Source organism: Numenius arquata, chromosome 3 (assembly GCF_964106895.1).
Source record: "Numenius arquata chromosome 3, bNumArq3.hap1.1, whole genome shotgun sequence".
NCBI lineage: Eukaryota > Metazoa > Chordata > Aves > Charadriiformes > Scolopacidae > Numenius > Numenius arquata.
In genome coordinates this window covers 39,004,347-39,022,711 of record NC_133578.1, presented here as the reverse complement: position 1 = coordinate 39,022,711, position 18,365 = coordinate 39,004,347, and the positions used below count along the sequence as shown (strand labels likewise).

The 18,365-nt window shown below is 41.4% G+C and overlaps 1 protein-coding gene across 1 annotated transcript in view; it reads left to right on the top strand.

Annotated features, from left to right (window-relative positions):
• The window catches only part of ERBB4 (erb-b2 receptor tyrosine kinase 4), a 401,663-nt gene that overhangs the window by 204,829 nt on the left and 178,469 nt on the right, over positions 1-18,365 (top strand). Inside the window, exons 5-7 of the mRNA XM_074145843.1 lie at positions 4,041-4,106; positions 13,391-13,509; positions 17,163-17,304. Of these exons, the coding sequence (XP_074001944.1) occupies positions 4,041-4,106; positions 13,391-13,509; positions 17,163-17,304 (327 nt within the window). The remainder of the gene's footprint in view (positions 1-4,040; positions 4,107-13,390; positions 13,510-17,162; positions 17,305-18,365) is intronic.

Genomic DNA, 18,365 nt, shown 5'->3' with positions numbered 1-18,365 from the left:
CTATTCAGGAGCAGAAATGTACTCTAGCATCACACCTGTAATGAGGCAGGAGACATTTCCAGGTTCTTCCTCTCCATATCTCATTTAGGAAAGAAAAAAACCCCACGTTTTTCTTATGTGCCTTCACTAATTTGCAAGAATTAAGTGAATGGGCAAGGTAGAGCCCTGAGGAATTATTTTTTTTCCAATTTCAGCTAATTCTTGAATCACTGATTGTAATAAGAACATATCTGATAAGTTGTTACAGATGGGCTGTTTCGCTGCAGCTGAGTGTTCCTTGATACCCCAAGTTCCCACCAGGACTTTAGGACATTCAGCATCTTTTGATGTCAAGAAACCCGTGGAGGAAATCATAGGAAGGAATTCTACCTCTCTACTTTTTGCTGCACCAAAACAGAAGGAAGAGCCCTTCTGCAGTTTCATGGTTTGCCATTTCTTCATTAGTTGTTTCTTTCAGCCCTTGCTGCTGTATATTGGAGGGTTTTAGAAGATTTCAGAGACACAAGGAATAATGGGAATAGTTTATTTTATGCCAAGAATTGTTTGATGACATTTTCTCAAATCTATTGGCTCACTACAATCTAAAAATTCTAAGAAATATATACAGAAAAATCTGTGAGAAGTAGTATAATTATTTCAAGGACCTCATCAGTCTTAGCGTCAATAGATTTATTAGCATTTAAGCCTGATATACATATCTAATCGTTGAGACCTGTTCCTCACATGAATGGTCCTTATGCTCCTGGCTACTTATGTTTACTTCCATGGGACTATTTTTGTGTTAGATTTACAGAGCTGATCTTTAATGGACGGCAATCTGTCCTTATTACAGTGGGGAAAACCAGGTGAAATACCAAGCTACGTGAGGGCAGAATTTGGACCATTTCATACTGAGAGCAAAGAAAGTTATTTTTCTTTTTAAACAAACAAACCAAAATAGACACACTATTTGGAGGGAGTTTGGTTTTTTGTTTTTAATTCTCAGTATATTTGACCTTCAAACAGACATGTAACAATGCAATTCAGAGGTGTGCTGCCTACAAGCTCAGCTCCTTGTTGTGTCTGTGCAGCTGAGAAAAGTGAAAACAATGAAGCAGATACTTGGAGTTCCCAATGAGAAAAAAGAAAACTGGCAGCCTTTTCTTGCTATATTGTTAAATATCTCTATTTAAATGCAAATGATCATCTGACACTGCCAAACAAAGTCATGTACCAGGAAGCAGGCGTGCAGGTTAAAGAAGTTTTTTAAATGGTTTTTGAAGATGCTGGATCATTTTTATTTCCAGGAGGAGTAGAGTTGGCTGAATAACAGTTTTGGTTGTGTACTGAGGGTCAGCTCAGCACCTAGAAGTTTCAAATATGAAGATTTTTATTTTAAGTATAGCTTTTGCAGACGTGTGGGCGGGCTCTCCAGTTAGAGATCACTTGGAGGGGTGCTTGAAGTTTCTTCTGTGTTACCTCACTGCAAGCACTGCAGTGGAAAGCCCAGAGCATACAATATGTTTTGGAAGGAGATAGAATCCAGGGACAGAAAGAGGAAGAAACAGCCAAGCTGGTGCCATGTTCTGCATCAGGTATATGTGGTTACAAGTGATCTCTGCAGTGCTTTATACTGCATTCAGCTGCAGGACTTCTGGCTTTCTCCCTAAACTCCAGACCCCTTAAGCTAAACAGGCATGAGATTTGACCACAAGGAAGGATCGGGCATAAAATACAGTCTTGCAAGAGGAGGCTCTGCTGTGCATGGGTTGTGGTTCTTCACTAGCCGCCCTCAGCAGGGAAGCTCCTGCTCAGGTGAGGACCAAGCAAAGCAAGTGGTGAAAAGATTATTTGAGCATGCATCCGGGGCCCTACGCTTTTTCCTTCCCACTTCCTCTCTTGGTCAGGGATAGCCCATTTATAAAACCCACTTCTTGGGGACCATTTTTATTCACTTGGATGAAGCACCAAAGCCAACAAACAAACTGTATCCTACTGAGTCAGCTCTGTTAAAATTCTTCCTTTAATTTGCTGTTTACCTCACCTTTTTTTAAAACTTCCATTCTTACAAATCAATACGGACGTATTTGCTTTCTGCACAGGGTTCCAGTAGTCTCTTAATAATCATAATAATCATTATTACTGATTAAAGTTGCATTATTCATGCCAGATGGAGTCCCCTCCCTGTCAGCCAGAATGAGTTTGCATTATGTAGTTATAGTACATTTGTGATCTAAATAAACAGATGGCAGAATGTGACAGCAAATTATGTGCTGGTGATGTCAGCAACAACGCTTCCCGAGTATAATTGCTTTGAATGAACACGAATGCAGCAAGGAGCTGGTAGTTTTAACAAGGTAGTTGGCATGCAGTGGGGTAATTACCATACAACATCATCAGTAGCGCCATGAATGCTGTGAGAGCGCTGAGGGAAGAGTGTGAGCTTTGTGAAAGTAGTGACAGACAGAAAAGTCGGACTTTACACAGCTATCACCGCGGGTTTGCTCAACTGTACGACGTCTCTGAGGCATGAGCACACTGCTAGCAGAGGAGCAGTGTTTTCTTTTGGGGCGATCCAACCTTTGAGAGACATTTTGCATTTTCTCCAATGTTCATCTCCCATCAGCGCATGTGGGAAGTATTTGATTTAGTGTAATAGAGCAGTGTTAACAGCAGCTGTTGTTAATACAGGATTGAAAGGTAAGCTTCTGGATCAGGTTCAAAGGGGAAATTTGCTTAATAGAATCTCAGCAGTATTCTGTGATGAATAAAAGTTTAATCAGAAATGTGGTTAGGCTCCTGTGGTCAAAAAAGCAGTGATAAGGACCGTGTCTTCAATAATGCTTACATTCAGTTTCTCAGCCTGTCCCTTCAGGTCTGGCTGGGTGCAAAGGGCTTGGCTGCCTACACCTCAGGCACTGCCACACCTGGGGTTTAGCAGCTGGGGCTCAGGGTGCAGTAAGGCAGGCTCTCCATGCGTTCTATGGGAGCGTTTGGCGTTCAGGAGGGGGAAGCACTATGAGCAGGAGTGTGACTGAGCTCTGGCCACTTCTGGATGGGAGCTGCGGAACAAGGTCTCCGTTCACTTGCAGTCAGGACTAGTGTGGGACTGTCCGAGTGTTTTCTCAAATAACATCAGATGCAGCCAGAGGAGAATGTGCCAGTACTTCTGCCTGCTTTCCATTTCCCCGCGCAGTGGTCAGGGTGAACTCAAGTCCCTCTTCAGTCCAAGCGGGTTTCAGTCACTAATTACTACACAGTTTATAAAAGCTACCATTGCTAACTCTTCCTCCTCCATCTGTATTTTACAGTGAAAGCACCTACAGTTCCTTTTCTCGAGGGAGTAAACTTTTCAGCATGTGGAAGGACCATGTAGAGCATCACCTCTAGGTTCTGAAGGAACGTAAGGTTCCTTCAGAAGCAGAACAGCAGGCAACTAGAGAACCAGTAGCCAGAAAAGAAAGGTCCTGTGAGCTTAGTTGTTGCTGGGGTTAAGTGCTTGCACAGGGCACGTTCCTTTACTGTGATATTGGACGTGAAGACTATGCAAGCTTTTGGGGGAGAGGGGTGGCTTTTAATCAAAGGCATTGAGTGTATCACCCCATTGTTCAGATGAAACTGAGCATGAGATAGGTAGGTAGGTAGGTAGGTAGATAGATAGATAGATAGATACCCTCTTTAGTGCAGCTATTCCTGTGGAGGAATAAGTGGGTCTTACATAGGACGTAGAGAGCAATAATAATAGCACTGGGTGATAAAATTGTTCCTCAGTCTTCCAGACTTGTTAATCTTTTTTTTTTTGTTTTAAAATGTCCCAGTCACTATATGTAGCAGAGAGCTATTTAGGGCATAAAGCACTTTAAAAATTAGCCATATTTCATATGTGTTTGACACCAATTCTGGCTATGTTTCTGGGCCTTTTTTACAGGCACTGTTTCAACCTTGGTAAAGCATAAAAACCCTCCAAAGACAAGATGGACCCTCCTCTTCAGCAGTTGTTGGATGTTGAAGAAATTAAAGGAAGCCACATTTCTAATCTTTCTCTTCTGTCTGTCCTGCAGGTGGTCGATGCCACAAGTCCTGCACAGGCCGATGCTGGGGACCCACAGAGAATCACTGCCAGACCTGTAAGTATGCAAGACTGAGAAACAAAGGACTGAAAAATGACGTAACAGGGATCCAGCTTTTTTAATTGCGAAGGGATAAGATAAATTCTGGGTTTAGTATAATTCTAAAATATTTCAAATTTTTTTCCAGATGTTTTTACCAACAGATGACCTGCTTTTTTTTCCACCCATATGAATTTATGTTTTCCTTTCTTCCCTTGTGCTTTCTAAAAATGCTTAAGCTAACTTGAATTTTCTTTTCACTTCTTGGCGGCAACATGGAGCATGACTCCTGAGAATAGTGATGGTTATTTTGGAGTACACTGAAATGCATGCTTCAGGAATAGAAAAAACTACAAGGCAGCTTCGGAGATCTTTAATGATGGCCTGATGCTGCAAAGTTCCTAATGCCAAAATACTCTGTTAATTTCAGTGGGAGCCTGGGAATATTAGTTATCTTGCAGAATTGTTCTCTTCATGTAACTTCAGCATGTATTTGAGTTGTACTGAAAGAGAGAATAATAGAGTTTTTGTGAAGAAGTAGTGAGGCATTGTTCACAATGTCTGTCTGTCTGTCCTTTTGAATTTAGAGAGCATTGAAATGAATAAAAAAGAACTACATTGAGATAATTTCTTCCTTGTGTGCTTTTAGCTCCTTCAGATAGGCACTAAAGAGCTAGAAATGCAGTCACAATATTAGCAAATATAAAAGGGGAGAAAATTGAGAGCTGTCTTTTCCTACAAGTTTTTTATTCCCCGCCCCCCGTATGGGAAAAGAGCTATCCTTTACATATCCTTTCTTTGAAATTTAGGAGCATGGGAATTGGTTGCATTTACTGGAGTCACTCTTCCTAGGAAATGAAATGGTTGCTGATATGTCCCCAAGAGAGCGCCCCTCTGGCTTGCGCTTGTTTCCTTGGCTGACTTGTAGATAGGAGGAAGGGATTGTGACACATTAACCACTATCAAGCAAGTACACCAACTAACTCTCTGAACTGATGATAGCCCAGTGTCTTCTGCCTTTTTTTGTTGGAAATATTAGGAACAGTACAACTATGACCTTTTTTTTTTTTTTGACTACTTGGAGCAAGAGATAAGAGGAAATTAGAAATAGCAGACAGCTTGACATGAACGCTTTGTGAGTGAGCACGAGCAGGAAATCCAAGCTGACCTCCTGCCCGTAGCAAAGCGAGGGGCACATGCGACAGAGCTGCGTGCTTGCAGAGGCTCTGCCACCCTCCCAGGCACTGCTTTTCGTTCAGGAGCATCAGCTGATGTTGCTGGCAAAGCTGGTGACAGTTACAGCTCTGCTACAGTTAACATGTTCTTATATTGCTGTTTCATACTGAGCTTTATCTGCAGGTGTAATTAAAAACACTTTAGGACAGGTTGTAGGAGTAACTGCATAATGAACCAGGTATAGTGATGCTAAGCAGATCCTTTTTTATCTGAATCAAGCTAGTATGTCTCCTTCCTTTGCTCACAGTCTTTATGAAAGCCCCAAAGAAGTCAGTGCTCGGAAGGACTCCTTACATCAAGGTTACGTCCTGAAGTAGATAATAGAAAGGGACTTAAACCCAAACTGACCAAATTATTTTATACCGTGGTTAGGTTTGAATTAATTAATGCTGGTTCTTTCTCTGTCTCTAACAAGAGGCCTGTTTGTCTATTAAAACTAGGAACTCTCTAAGAATCTGAGTAATTCATCCAAACTTAAGTAGACTTATTCAGGTCTTATCCTGGTAGTTAGCTTATCCAAGAATACTGTAAAACCTTGGCATTTATACTATATAAGGATGGTGAGATCCTGCCTCAGGCCTTTACACCAGCAAGCAGAGACTCCAGCCTTATGTACAGTGGGAAAGTCCAGCTGGACTCTGTGTGGCTGCAGAAGTCCACGCGGCAGGATCAGCTCCCATGGTCTCAACCCTTACAAAGCACTGCTCTCAGATAAGTGAACTGATTTGGTGGATTAATGTAATAATACCAGAGAGAGAAAAACTTATCTGCAGTGTTGTGAAGTCAGAAGCTTAGCAGAGCTGCACGGTAGGTTTGCTCCGGGAGTGACAGCTATCTCTCTCTTCACAGTGACTGCCCTCTCAAATCCAAACAGTGGGGACAGGTGAAGGCACAACTGTGGATTTAAAATAATAAGCTATAGAAAGACATATGCCATCTAAGTTCCAGGGAGATACACAGATCACACATTTCTAATTTGAAATAGCTACTCTATGGCCTTTTACCTTCAAGCATACTCTGCAGCCTCTGATTGTCAAGGACAGTAGTTTCATATACTTCCTCTTTGCCTCCCTGACCTCGCTGCACCTTGGGTAAACAGCAGGTTTTAAGGAAAAAACTGAATATTAGGCTGGCAGTGGGCATTTCTTCATTGCACTTTCTCAAAATGTGTTTTTCTGAAAACCGCTTGAAGCAAAGAATAACAATATAAGTAGGGACTCGAAACATAAAAATTTGAGTGGTGATATGTTTTTGCTGCCTTCATTTCTGACTTTAAAAAACATGCCTGGCTTTCAAGCTCATAAATGTTACTCTTAGATACAAGCCAGAGATAGGATGAATGGTATCACAAACATAGCGTTTACCTTAACCTACTCACCTTGGGAATGCACGGCTTTCAAAGGTGTGTAGGAAAACACTTCAGCAGTACTACATCCCACTGTCAAACAGTTCCTAGAAACAACTCAGAGGTACATCTGCATTTTAATAATTTCTTTTTTTTTTTTTTATTGAGTCACTGAAGCAAAAAATTCGAACGAGCTTCTTCCCCCCTCCCGCCCGCCCAAGATAAGATTTAAATTATTTTCCCGGAAAAGGATTAAAAATGAAAGATCTTAATCCGTGTCTTTCATTTCAAATTACATACGGAAAAAAAAATCAAAATCCTTTTGTTTTTTGCATGAATATCATCTACCTAGCTGCTTCTTATGTTGCCTTCCAGCAATGTCTCTCTATACTTCTAACTCTATTTGAAACACCACCTGCTTCTAACTGTCCTAATGTCGCTCTAAATGTGACAAGAAAATTTACGTATTTAAGAAGACAATTAATAGGAAATTTAAAATAAGCCGTTTTATTAGGAGGTAGAGAAGATACAATTTCAGGGTACTGTTTTATGCAGTTAACAATCCATTTTTTCTTTTACAATTAAATTAATAGTAAATATTAATATCAAACATTTAAAAGCTAGACTGTATTCTTTGTTTCAGTGTCAGGAGAGGCTAATGTGGAAATACTTTAAAAAGAACCTATTTTTCACAGAATCACAGAATGATAGGGGTTGGGAGGGACCTCTGGAGATCATCTAGTCCAAATCCTGCCAGAGCAGGTTCACCCAGAGCAGGTTGCACAGGAACGCATCCAGGAGGGTTTTGCATGTCTCCAGAGAAGGGGACTCCACCACCTCTCTGGGCAGCCTGTTCCAGGGCTCTGTCACCCTCAAAGTAAAGAAGTTCCTCCTCATGTTTAGGTGGAACATCCTATGTTCAAGTTTTCAAAGAGCACTGGGCACCCATTAGATAGAATGTAAACCAATTTTAAAAAACTCAAGAACAAATGCTTTTGGAAGTTGCTAATCAAATTTGAAAATCTATGGTTAGGTTGTTACTACTTTTGCTGTTAATGTCTGTTAAGAGTTTAGGGTGGTTTTTTTTTTTTTACTTTTTGTATGAATAGAAATTGAAACTTTTATAAATTGAGTACATTATTTTATTAAAATGAAAGATTATGCACTTTGTCCTAGAGCAATGTAATTGAAACAAAAGAGAAAAATCTAAATTAAAATATAGGCCCAACTGAGGGAATGCAAAAAAGTCAAATAGCCTTTAAATCAAACCCGAGATGTCAACATCCGGCAAATGTAAAATGCTTCATGACTGTATATGTGTATAGCAGCTTGGCCTAAGCATAATTGTATTTATACAGTCTTTGTGCAGCTGATATTGCTGAGAAAAAGAAGGTGCCGATGCAGTAAGTACCCAATTAGGGCAGCGAAAGGCAAGCAGGAGCCTGGCAGGGGGAGACAGAAAGAGCTGAACCAGCAGCTTAGATCAATCAGGGTAACCCAGCGTTTTTGCTCGGAGCCAGCATCTTTAATTAAAATCCTTGTATTTCTCTAATAACTTTGCATGTTCGTAGGACTTTTTTTCATTGATTTCAGTTACTTCCCATTTTTCATTCATAGTTTTATAGTGCCCTGACATAATTAAAGATTAAGGGAAACAATAAGAGAAACTGATTAATCAATTGCACACATATATGAACGAAGTGCCCATTCCACCCCATCCCCAACACAATTTAGTGCTGTATCTCAGTGAAATACTAGTAGAGATTGACAGTCAGTGTTTTGCACTCCCCCTTGGTGTTTGCCACTGTCTTTTGCTGTCTTGGCCCCAACTGTGACTGTTCTGTGCAGCCAAACCCTCAGATTTCTTGGGATCCCACAAAGGGTCAGCACGCATCAGGGTGGGTAGTTGTGCTGACCTTCAAAAGGCGGGTTCAAAACTTGGGGCCTCAACTGTGGTTAGCGAAGGGGACTCCCCTCTGAACAGTCTCCACACAAGGTGGCAGGAGGATGAGATGGGTATTGCTCCACTCTTCTCTCTCAGCTTGCAGCAGAGTTGCTCTGGGTTGTCCCTGCCTGTTCGCAGCTGCTGCCCAGTTCCCTACCACCTGTCCCCACTCATGGCACCATCTTGACCCATGTGTCCCCTCTAGGAGCCACCCACCAACATTCATCCGCCTGAACGTACAGTTTGATATTTTGGGTAGCATTTACCTTTACATTTCACTCTTTCTTAAGAAAAGAGTCTTTCTTAGGTCTTAAGTCACAGCTATAGAATCAACTGATTGCATTTGCTATCTTTTTAAAGCAGTGCACCTATGTACATTTTCTGAACAATCAGATTATTTTGGGACCTCAAACAATACATAGTATTGCCTTGTGTTTCTTTTGCTATGAGGACAGGCTGAGGGAGCTGGGGTTGTTCAGCCTGGAGAAGAGGCGGCTCCGGGGAGACCTAATAGCGGCCTTCCAGTACCTGAGGGGGGCCTACAGGAAGGCTGGAGAGAGTCTGTTTACAAAGGCCTGCAGTGACAAGATGAGGGGCAATGGCTTTAAGCTGGAGAAGAGCAGATTTAGATTGGATATTAGGAACAAGTACTTTACTCTGAGGGTGGTGGAACACTGGAACAGGTTGCCCAGGGAGGTGGTTGAGGCCCCTTCCCTGGAGATATTCAAGGTGAGGCTTTACGAGGCCCTGGGGAACCTGGTCTAGTTGGGGGTGTCCCTCCTGACTGCGGGGAGGTCGGACTAGATGACCTTTGGGGGTCCCTTCCGGCCTGGACCATTCTATGATTCTATGATTTTAAAGTGTCTTGAATATGAGGCTTTAAAAAGAGCCCACTAAGCTCTTAAGTCTTGATGTGTGGTGCCACTGAAGATATCCCATGAGTCCTCCTCAGAGCTGGACCCTCAGTAGCAGTTCTAATGCAAATACAGCATTCAATGAACCAAAATATAAACATGGTGTGTTGTGGCCTTTGCCTAATTAAATGTTGGCGTTTCTGTTGGCATTGTTTGCTTTCCCAGCAAAATACACAACTAGGGAAGAACAGTGACAAACCTTTTCTGTAATTGTAAATTCTGCAAACCACTTTATAACTTACTAGTCTTCAGGAAAACTCCAAACGTTCCCTACCCTGAACAGCGTGGTAGGGGCCCTCATTAAGCTGGTGCCTAATTGTAAGCAGAGTGTGCATTTTGAAGCCATTCCGTTTAAGTATTGTGCTGAAAAGGGAGCCACATCCCTCCAGGTCATCTCTGATGTGGGGAGTGCTCTTGGTTTTTTTTTTAAAAAAAGGAAATATACTCCAGAATAAAGCATTGTAGTCTCTAAAAAAGTTAGAGATTTCTTTTAAAAAAACCCAACAATATCTGTAACTTTATACATTGCACAAACCTTACTGTGGGGCTCTAGAGGAGGATGAATGATTTAGATTATTTTGTCCTAGCCTAATAGTGTGAAAACTGCTCAAAAGATGTCAGTAAATTGCTTAAATCCATTGCTGTTGTTGGAGCTTGTTCCCCGACGCTGTTTTAAACTACGCAGCCCAGGGAAGTGCTATTATCTGCAGCTCAGCTTGAAAGAAGCATGTAATCCTGCAAATACAGATCTCGGCTGGCTAAAAGTAATAACTTGGGAGTTGACAAGACGACCATGCCTTTCCTAAATGTGCCCAGGGGTGGTCAGTGTGGTTTGTGGTCAGGGACAGGAGAGGCGGGTTCATTCCTCCCCTCCAGGCTGGGGATTCACCTCCTTGGGGCTTGTTGTTGGGGAGGCAGCGATGGAGGATCCCCAGTACCTCTTGCAGGCGGTGGTGTGGGACAAGCTGCTGGGACTTTGCTTTTTTAAAAGTCTGCCAAAACCTCCTCCATGGGGAAGTAATGGTTATATAGTGATGGTGGGACATCTTGACTCGCTCCCGACAGCAGCCAGCACTGAGGTAAAGAATCATAGAATCATAGAATGGTTAGAGTTGGAAGGGACCTTAAAGATCATCGAGTTCCAACCCCCCTGCCATGGGCAGGGACACCTCCACTAGAGCAGGTTGCTCAAAGCCCCATCCAGCCTGGCCTTAAACACTTCCAGGGATGGGCCATCCACAACTTCCCTGGGCAACCTGTTCCAGTGCCTCACCACCCTCACAGTAAAGAATTTCCTCCTAATATCTAATCTAAATCTCCCCTCTTCCAATTTAAAACCATCACCCCTTGTCCTGTCACTACACTTCCTGACAAAGAGTCCCTCTCCAGCTCTCCTGTAGGCTCCCTTCAGATATTGGAAGGCTGCTATGAGGTCTCCCTGGAGCCTTCTCTTCTCCAGGCTGAACAACCCCAGCTCTCTCAGCCTGTCTTCATAGGGGAGGTGCTCCATCCCTCTGATCACCTTCGTGGCCCTCTGCTGGACCCGTTCCAACAGGTCCGTGTCCTTCCTGAAAATTAGAAATTCTAATTGAGTTAATTAGGTGGTTCTTATTAATTGTCTACACAGAGGTGCTTTCACCAAAGCTTCCCAGATTTAGGCAAAAGGTTAAATTGCTGTTGAGCAACAGCAGGGAACGCTTTTAACAGCGTCCTGCCATGGAGTGGCTGTGCTGTGCTATCATGTCCGCTTTTCCTACTGTAACAGCACTGATCGTATCCACCTGAAGTTTAGCTCTAGCGCAATTGAAAAAGAAAAGGAAAAAAAGGAAATGTAGTGCTGGTGGCGCACTGTAACTTTTGAGGCTGTGGCAGGTGGGGTGGCGCAGGTGAGGGGAACCTGGATGCTGTGCCTTCTGCCTGCAGAACCTTCTAGAAGGAGGCACTGAGCATGCGCGGGGTGTGGCGGGGCGGGCGGCGGCCATTTTAGTCCCCCCATGCTAATGGTGTGGTGTGTGGCCTCGGAGCTTGCCCTGCTGCTGACAGCGGTAACAGTAGCCAGAGGGGCAGAAAGTGGTGGCAAAGGAGAGGTCATTTTAAAAAGTAGGGTAAGCAATGTCACGAGCGGTCACTGTGTAAAAGGGAGGGAAGAGTGTTTGGGTGGTGCCCCCTTGGCTTGGGGGCCAGCTCCTTCCCTGAGGAGTGACGCAGGTGAACACAGAGGATTTGGGTTATGGGACGGAATGGAATGAACATCCTCTGCTTCTGTGTCTCTCCATTGATGGCAGAGGAGGAGCCTCTGGCAAATCGGGTCCTCCATCAAGTCGGGAGAAGTCTGGACTTCACCTCCCTTTGAGGTCGAAGCAGATAGTGCCTGTTGCAGTGCAAATCAAGGCACTATGGACCAGTTTCTGAAATGGCACAAAACCAATATGTATTCACTGACTAAATGAGGTCTTTGTTCGTTAAGACTTTCCCCGTCAGCTAATGGTGTGGTGGTGGCATACTGTGACAGGTGTGTTTTGCTTAGCATATGCCACTGTTTCCTATCTCTGTCCTAATGTTTGTCAATACCAATACTTAAATAAACAAATCCTTGTAATCTGTTTCCCTAGCAGTGTTGACAGCAAATGCATTTACAGAAATTTCCCCTATTTCTTAAATCAGATTGCATAAGGCACAAAAGCGTTTTCTGTCTGGGGGTTTGCCTCTGGTATCAGCAGGATGGAATTACTCTAAAACTGCATCGCTTTATTCTGTTGATTATAAGTGATGACGTTTCTTTGGTTACTTACATTTTTATGTCCTAAATAAATACTGTGTATATCAAAAAGCTTTGGCGTTACCTTAAATATTTCCAGAAGTAGTGGAGGGAATTTGGATTGCAAAGTACTTACAAAGGAGGTAGCTATACATTAAATAGTAGAATCGAGCAGAAAGTTGGGTGGAATTTTGTGTTCTCTGGCTTCTTGAGAAGTGTTTTCCAGAGAGAAGTAATTAAATGCTTTTAACAAAATAAATGCTAAGGGTTAATTACAGAAATGTAACATCCCTGCTTTTATCAAAAGACAGCTGACAGCACAGCTTCCTGGCGTTCTGTAGGCAGAGGTTGGTATAGTCCTGTGAATAATATTAGTTTTCTTTTTCCATAAAATAAAGCTAGAGGCTATAGCCAAGTGAGGGGAGGAAAATGCTCCACTTGTTGACCATTCTTTGCACAAGACTGAGCCCTGAGATACAGTAGTGTGGTACCACTTAAATCACTATGCTTTCCAGTTGGGAAAATACAGTTGTTTCCCTGTGAATGAAGGCTGGATTGTGTTATTTAGAAAAGGTAAGTGGTGTTTCCAAATGTGTTCCAATGTGCAGGTTGTATTCTGTTCTGTTATCTCATTGCCTATTTGTCAAATTGTTTGCCGTCAAGAAGATCATTTGGCTCTGAGATTGCTGGCCGAACTCTGAATTTCACTCATTTTTTCAGTGTTGATGTTCTTCATGGGGGAAAACACACAGAACTGGTGGGCTCTTCTGTTATCTTGTGGGTTTTTTTTTCATATGCTTGTATGAGCTGTTTAAATAAACTAGTAATTTGAAAATAACATTCCACCTGAAGTTCCAAGGGTAAGAGAAAACACTTTAAAAATTCTCTCTCCGCAGTCCCTGAGCAACGTATAAGTTCCTAAAGAGACTGTTATGAAGGTATTCTGTGGAGATTGTAAGTGACCAGTACCACTGAAGCAATTACCTTAAAACTTGAGGGCTTTTTTGGGATGCACTTTGGTTTGTTGTTTTCCTCAGTGTGCAGTTGAAGAGCTCTCTCTTTAGTTCTGTTTCTGACATGATGATTTTCCCTGCCTTCTCCTAGTAACGAAGACAGTGTGTGCAGAGCAGTGTGATGGACGGTGCTATGGGCCCTACGTCAGCGACTGCTGCCACCGGGAATGCGCTGGAGGCTGTTCTGGACCTAAAGACACTGATTGCTTTGTATGTGTGAGATTTCTCATTTTTTGAGTTCCTAGCAGCCACGCTGCAAATTCTTAATGCTTTAATCCATGAAATTCACAATTTTGTCCCTTTTAATGTATTGCATGCACACTCCCAGATTTAGACTGCAAATTTTAACATCTAATATTTCTCACATTATATTAACATCACTTATCTACTTAATATCATCCATTAACAGATTTATGAGATTTGTAAATACAGATTGGGAACCATTAATATGCTAATCTCTGTGATTTTTATCTTTTGCTTTTCTAAAATTAACTTTTAGAGGTGATAGGGAATTTTTAGAAGTATTTATCATTGCATTTGAGCATGGCTTTTATTACTGCTCTATGTGCTTATTATTTGAAAGTCAAGAATGCAATTTAGCTTCTCTGTGAAAGGTGTTCCCTTTTACTGCCAGGCTTGATTTAAACTCAGCTTTTTTACTGGCCATGTTTCTTAGTGGAGATGGAAGGAAAGTGGTTTCCAAAATACACTACCTCGAATGGATGCTACTGTGTGTGCTTAAAATGAAAAGAGAAAAAGGCTAACTTTTTCCTTTTAAAAAAAAAAAAGATAACCTGAATATACAGGCCTTTAGACAAATTTGTCTCAGTTGTAGTCTTTATTTATAATCCTAGTGTAAGCAGCTTCAGAACCCAACACTGATCTCAAGAAATGTGTAGCTCATCACACCAGTTTGCAGAGACAAATGCTAATGTTTTCTGGGGAAGCAAACCTAGGCCTAAAGAAACCTAGAACCAGAACATGCACAGCGCAAAAATGAATCTTTTCCTGGCTGAACCTGAAGCTTTCTCATTTTTCAGGTATCATTTGATAGTGGTAGGTGTTGTGCTTCAAAAACGCATTCTGAATGCTATTCTTTCACTGCTGATGAAATGCTGAAAGGTTTTACTAAAACTGTTCTTTGTGGCTGGGGCTTTGCACAAGTAGCTACTCAACACGTGGTACACCCTATCCAGTGCTCACTTGGTTCTGTGGTGGCTTTGGACTAGAGTTGGGAAAATAACATTCATTCCTGTGTCATGTGCAATCTAAATGGTTAAAGGAAAGAGGAAAAATGCAGTTGGTCTTCCCCATATGACTGTTGAGGAACATCCTCAAAGCTGATGTGTTGAACCCATGACTTGTCTGTCCTTTTTCAAAGGTTAGGGAGGAGTTATTTGCAGCATAAGTTTTGTAATACCTCAGCCTGAAAGAAAATTAATTTCTGAACTCTTGCAGTTATGGAAATATGTATGCTAAAAAATCAACTAGCGTTTTTGTTTTGATCCAGCAGAGAAGCACCCAAGGCTTTATTCTCATTCACTCCTGGCCCGAGAGCAATGTAAAAGAAATTCAGCAGGGATCTGGCAGTTTTCAGGGCAAGTCATTACTTGCTTAGTACACACTGGGTGAAAAGTGTAGTCCTTTAGGCTATGGAAAACTTAGCTTAGCTTTCAGCTGAGGTACAACTGTTTTTTCCCTGTGTGTGTTCCTGTGCTTTCATTCACAAATTAGTTGCATTTAGCACCAAGTGCTAGAAGTTTGCATATATTATTGAAGCAATTACAAGTGATACAGAACATTATGGTCATAAATTAGAAGTTCTCAAATCTTCTAGGCGGGCTTTTCCCGAGAAGTGCCATCTCTCTGAAGAGTATCAGTGTGCTTTACCTTGCGAATTTGCTAAATTGTTGTTGTCAGAGGATTGTCATGTACATGATACAGTACCTTTTAAGTCAACAGTGGATGTAAAAAAAAAAATGCATTGAGGAAACAAGCTAAATTAGTATTTATTAATAAGCAAAAGTACAGTTTATGAAGCATTACAAATCCTTTAGTGTATTATAGCAGCTTGCAACAGCATCCTGTTGTAAATATGGTTTTAATATTTCTAGATAAAATTCATCCATCCTCTTCCATATGCTGCCATACACTCATTTGCATATTCAGTTCTAAAAGCAAGGCAATAATCATCATCTGACATAACTGCAAGCAAAGATGCTAAAACAAAGTTTTAAAGATGTTCTTATCTTGCATTCAAAACCAAACTGGATCTGAAACTTGAAATGCATAGCAGGGCCTGGTTGAGTGCTCATTGGAACCAGAAAAGTGACACAACCCTGTTCATCGGGTGGGCTTCCCATCCAGTCCTTAGTAAGGAAGTAACTGACTGTATTTATCTCTTTTTTTCAACAAACAAACAAACAAAACAAATCCTGGTTCTGTGAGAAACTGACAGTTTTTGTAATATGCATTTTGAAGAACCGGGAAATACAGGATCCGTTTGGCTTACCTGCAAGCTCCTATGGAAGCTCACGCTCCCTGTAGGACAATAGGACAGTGCCTTCATCATGTAACACCCTGTTTGTTCCTTTCAGCAGCAGATTTTGCCCTTCTCCCTTGGTTACATTATTAGCCTCTCCCCTCTGAAATCTTCTGATGGGACAAGTAACCTCCTTCAATCCTGCTGGTCCTGATCTGAATGGAGATAAGAACTGTTAGTAAAAGCAACAGAACAGAGGAATCTTTTTCACTTTTCTCTCAATACTGGCCCTGGAGGGGAGGGAACATGGCACACATGTTGGTATACTTGGTGACTGATTAAAGATTTGAAACCATCTGTATTTTTTACAATCTGGAAAAGGACCAGAAGGATTTATCCCTAGACTAAAACTTATAAAGCAGCCTCGCTTCTGGAAGCAGGTTAGTGGGGAAGCAGAATCCGGTAGCAGTGGTTGCTTAAACTGCTAGAGTGATCCAAGCCAGGCTACGGCTTTCACATTCATATGAAATTTTAACATTTATGGTATGCTTTGTGAATATTACTCCCAACAATTTTTTATAAGCAGTGGTTAAAACCGTAGACATGATATGTGGTCATAAGGATTGTCAAAATTGGTGGTGTTTTTCTGTTACTAATTATCAACCTTGCATGGTCAATTATTTTCCCTGCATACCATTACTCTCTTTATCCACACACTTGCCTCTTCATTTGTCAGGGCCCTGTCCTCTGTCAGCTGTGGGTGGCTGAGCTTGAATACTAAGTGATACAAAGTCTTATTTTCTTTTCTCAGTGTGTGAAGCAACTGACCTTGTTAAACTTGCCACTTAGGGAAATGACCCCCTCCTGTGCTAGCTCAAAAGAAGCTCTTATCCCTCTTGCTTTCTAATTGGGAATTTCAGTTTTCAGTTGGACGATGGACTCATGCTGAAAGAAATCTAAAGGTTGGACCTCTGAAAAAGTCATTAGCATTTGTTTAGACTGACTATGATAAATAGCTGGTTCACTCTTGGCAGTTTTAGAATGTCCTATCAAGTGGTGAATTAGTTGATTGCGAGTAGTAGCAATAGTTATGAAACAAATTACAGTGTTGTTATGTTTTTGTAGGAAGTGCTGTAACAGTCAACTGTGTTTCAAATTAAGAGGGTTCTTTGAGCTCCCTTTTATGCCATGTATTTGCGAAGATTCTAGCAAGAAATCCAAGTAGCCAAAATGAAGGTTAGAGAACTGTGTATCAGATTCCTCGCTGTTGCAATGCATCTGAACAGCTGAGACTGTGTTTTAAACTAAAAAAAAAAAACAAAACAAAACACCCCAAAGCAGCTGAATAACTTAATGTTTTTTTTTCTCCCTTGTTTTGCAGGCCTGTATGAATTTCAACGATAGTGGTGCCTGTGTCACGCAGTGCCCTCAGACTTTTGTATACAATCCTACCACCTTCCAGCTGGAGCATAATCACAATGCCAAGTACACCTATGGGGCTTTTTGTGTCAAAAAGTGCCCACGTAAGTGCTGTGTTAGCTGCCTTTTCCTGCAGTGATGGAAAGTTTTGAGTTGCAGTTCAGGAACCTTACAAAACAATGAGAGAATGAGAGCTAAGTGCGTAGTGCGCTATCTCAAATCGTGTCCTTGCAGCCTGTAATAACTCAGTCGTGTTAACTAAAGGCAGTGACGCTTCCCAAGTATCCTGTCCTATAGCGATTTTCTTAAAGGAAGGGAATTCACTAGGTTGTTTTCATGACCACCACAGGTTGCATTCCTGCTTTAGATCAGCATTTGTAAATTTCAAAATGAACTGTTAAAATAGTCAGGGAGATTGTAAATGGGTATAAATTTCTGTTTCAGAAAAATAACGGTCCACCACCAGTACTACCTGGCACCAAATGCTTTCGTAATATCAGTGCCCTTTTCTTAACTTGGAGGAATGATGGTTTCACAGAAAGTTACCATAACTATTTTCTGAGCGGTTCTGGCCAATGAGGAAAACCCATGCAATACTGACAACAACAGAGTCTTAAAACTCCAGAGTAAAATTAGAGGGGAAGAGGAAGTTATTTTAAGGAGTAATCTCATACATGTAAAAAACACGTCATCTGTCTGGTATCTCAGAAGCATGACAAGTAACAGAAAAAATTGGAGGGTCATCACTTACATAGGCTTTGATACTGCTGTTTTAGTTAGAAAGAAAAATAAGTGAGACAGTATTCTTGCTCTCCCTTTCGTTCCCATCAAGGTTTACAGTTGTGTTGTGTATTAATTATTTTATCCATGAATTACATATAAGAAGGATGCGTAATCTATAATAAATGGAAATACAATTCAGCCCAAACCAAAATCCAGATTTTGAATCTGTGGAGAACTTCAGATTGCCAGTAGGCTGAGGCCGTGACTGTCAAGGTTTAGTTCTGTCTGTAATATAGTGGTGGGTTGTTTGGGTTTTTTTACACAAAACTGGTATAACATGCATTACTTAAGGCGTATGATTCTTTGTCCAAATACTTCATCGAACATTTCTTGCCTTTTTTTTTTTTTTTTTTCTTTCTTGGCAGTATTAAGCTTTCAATTA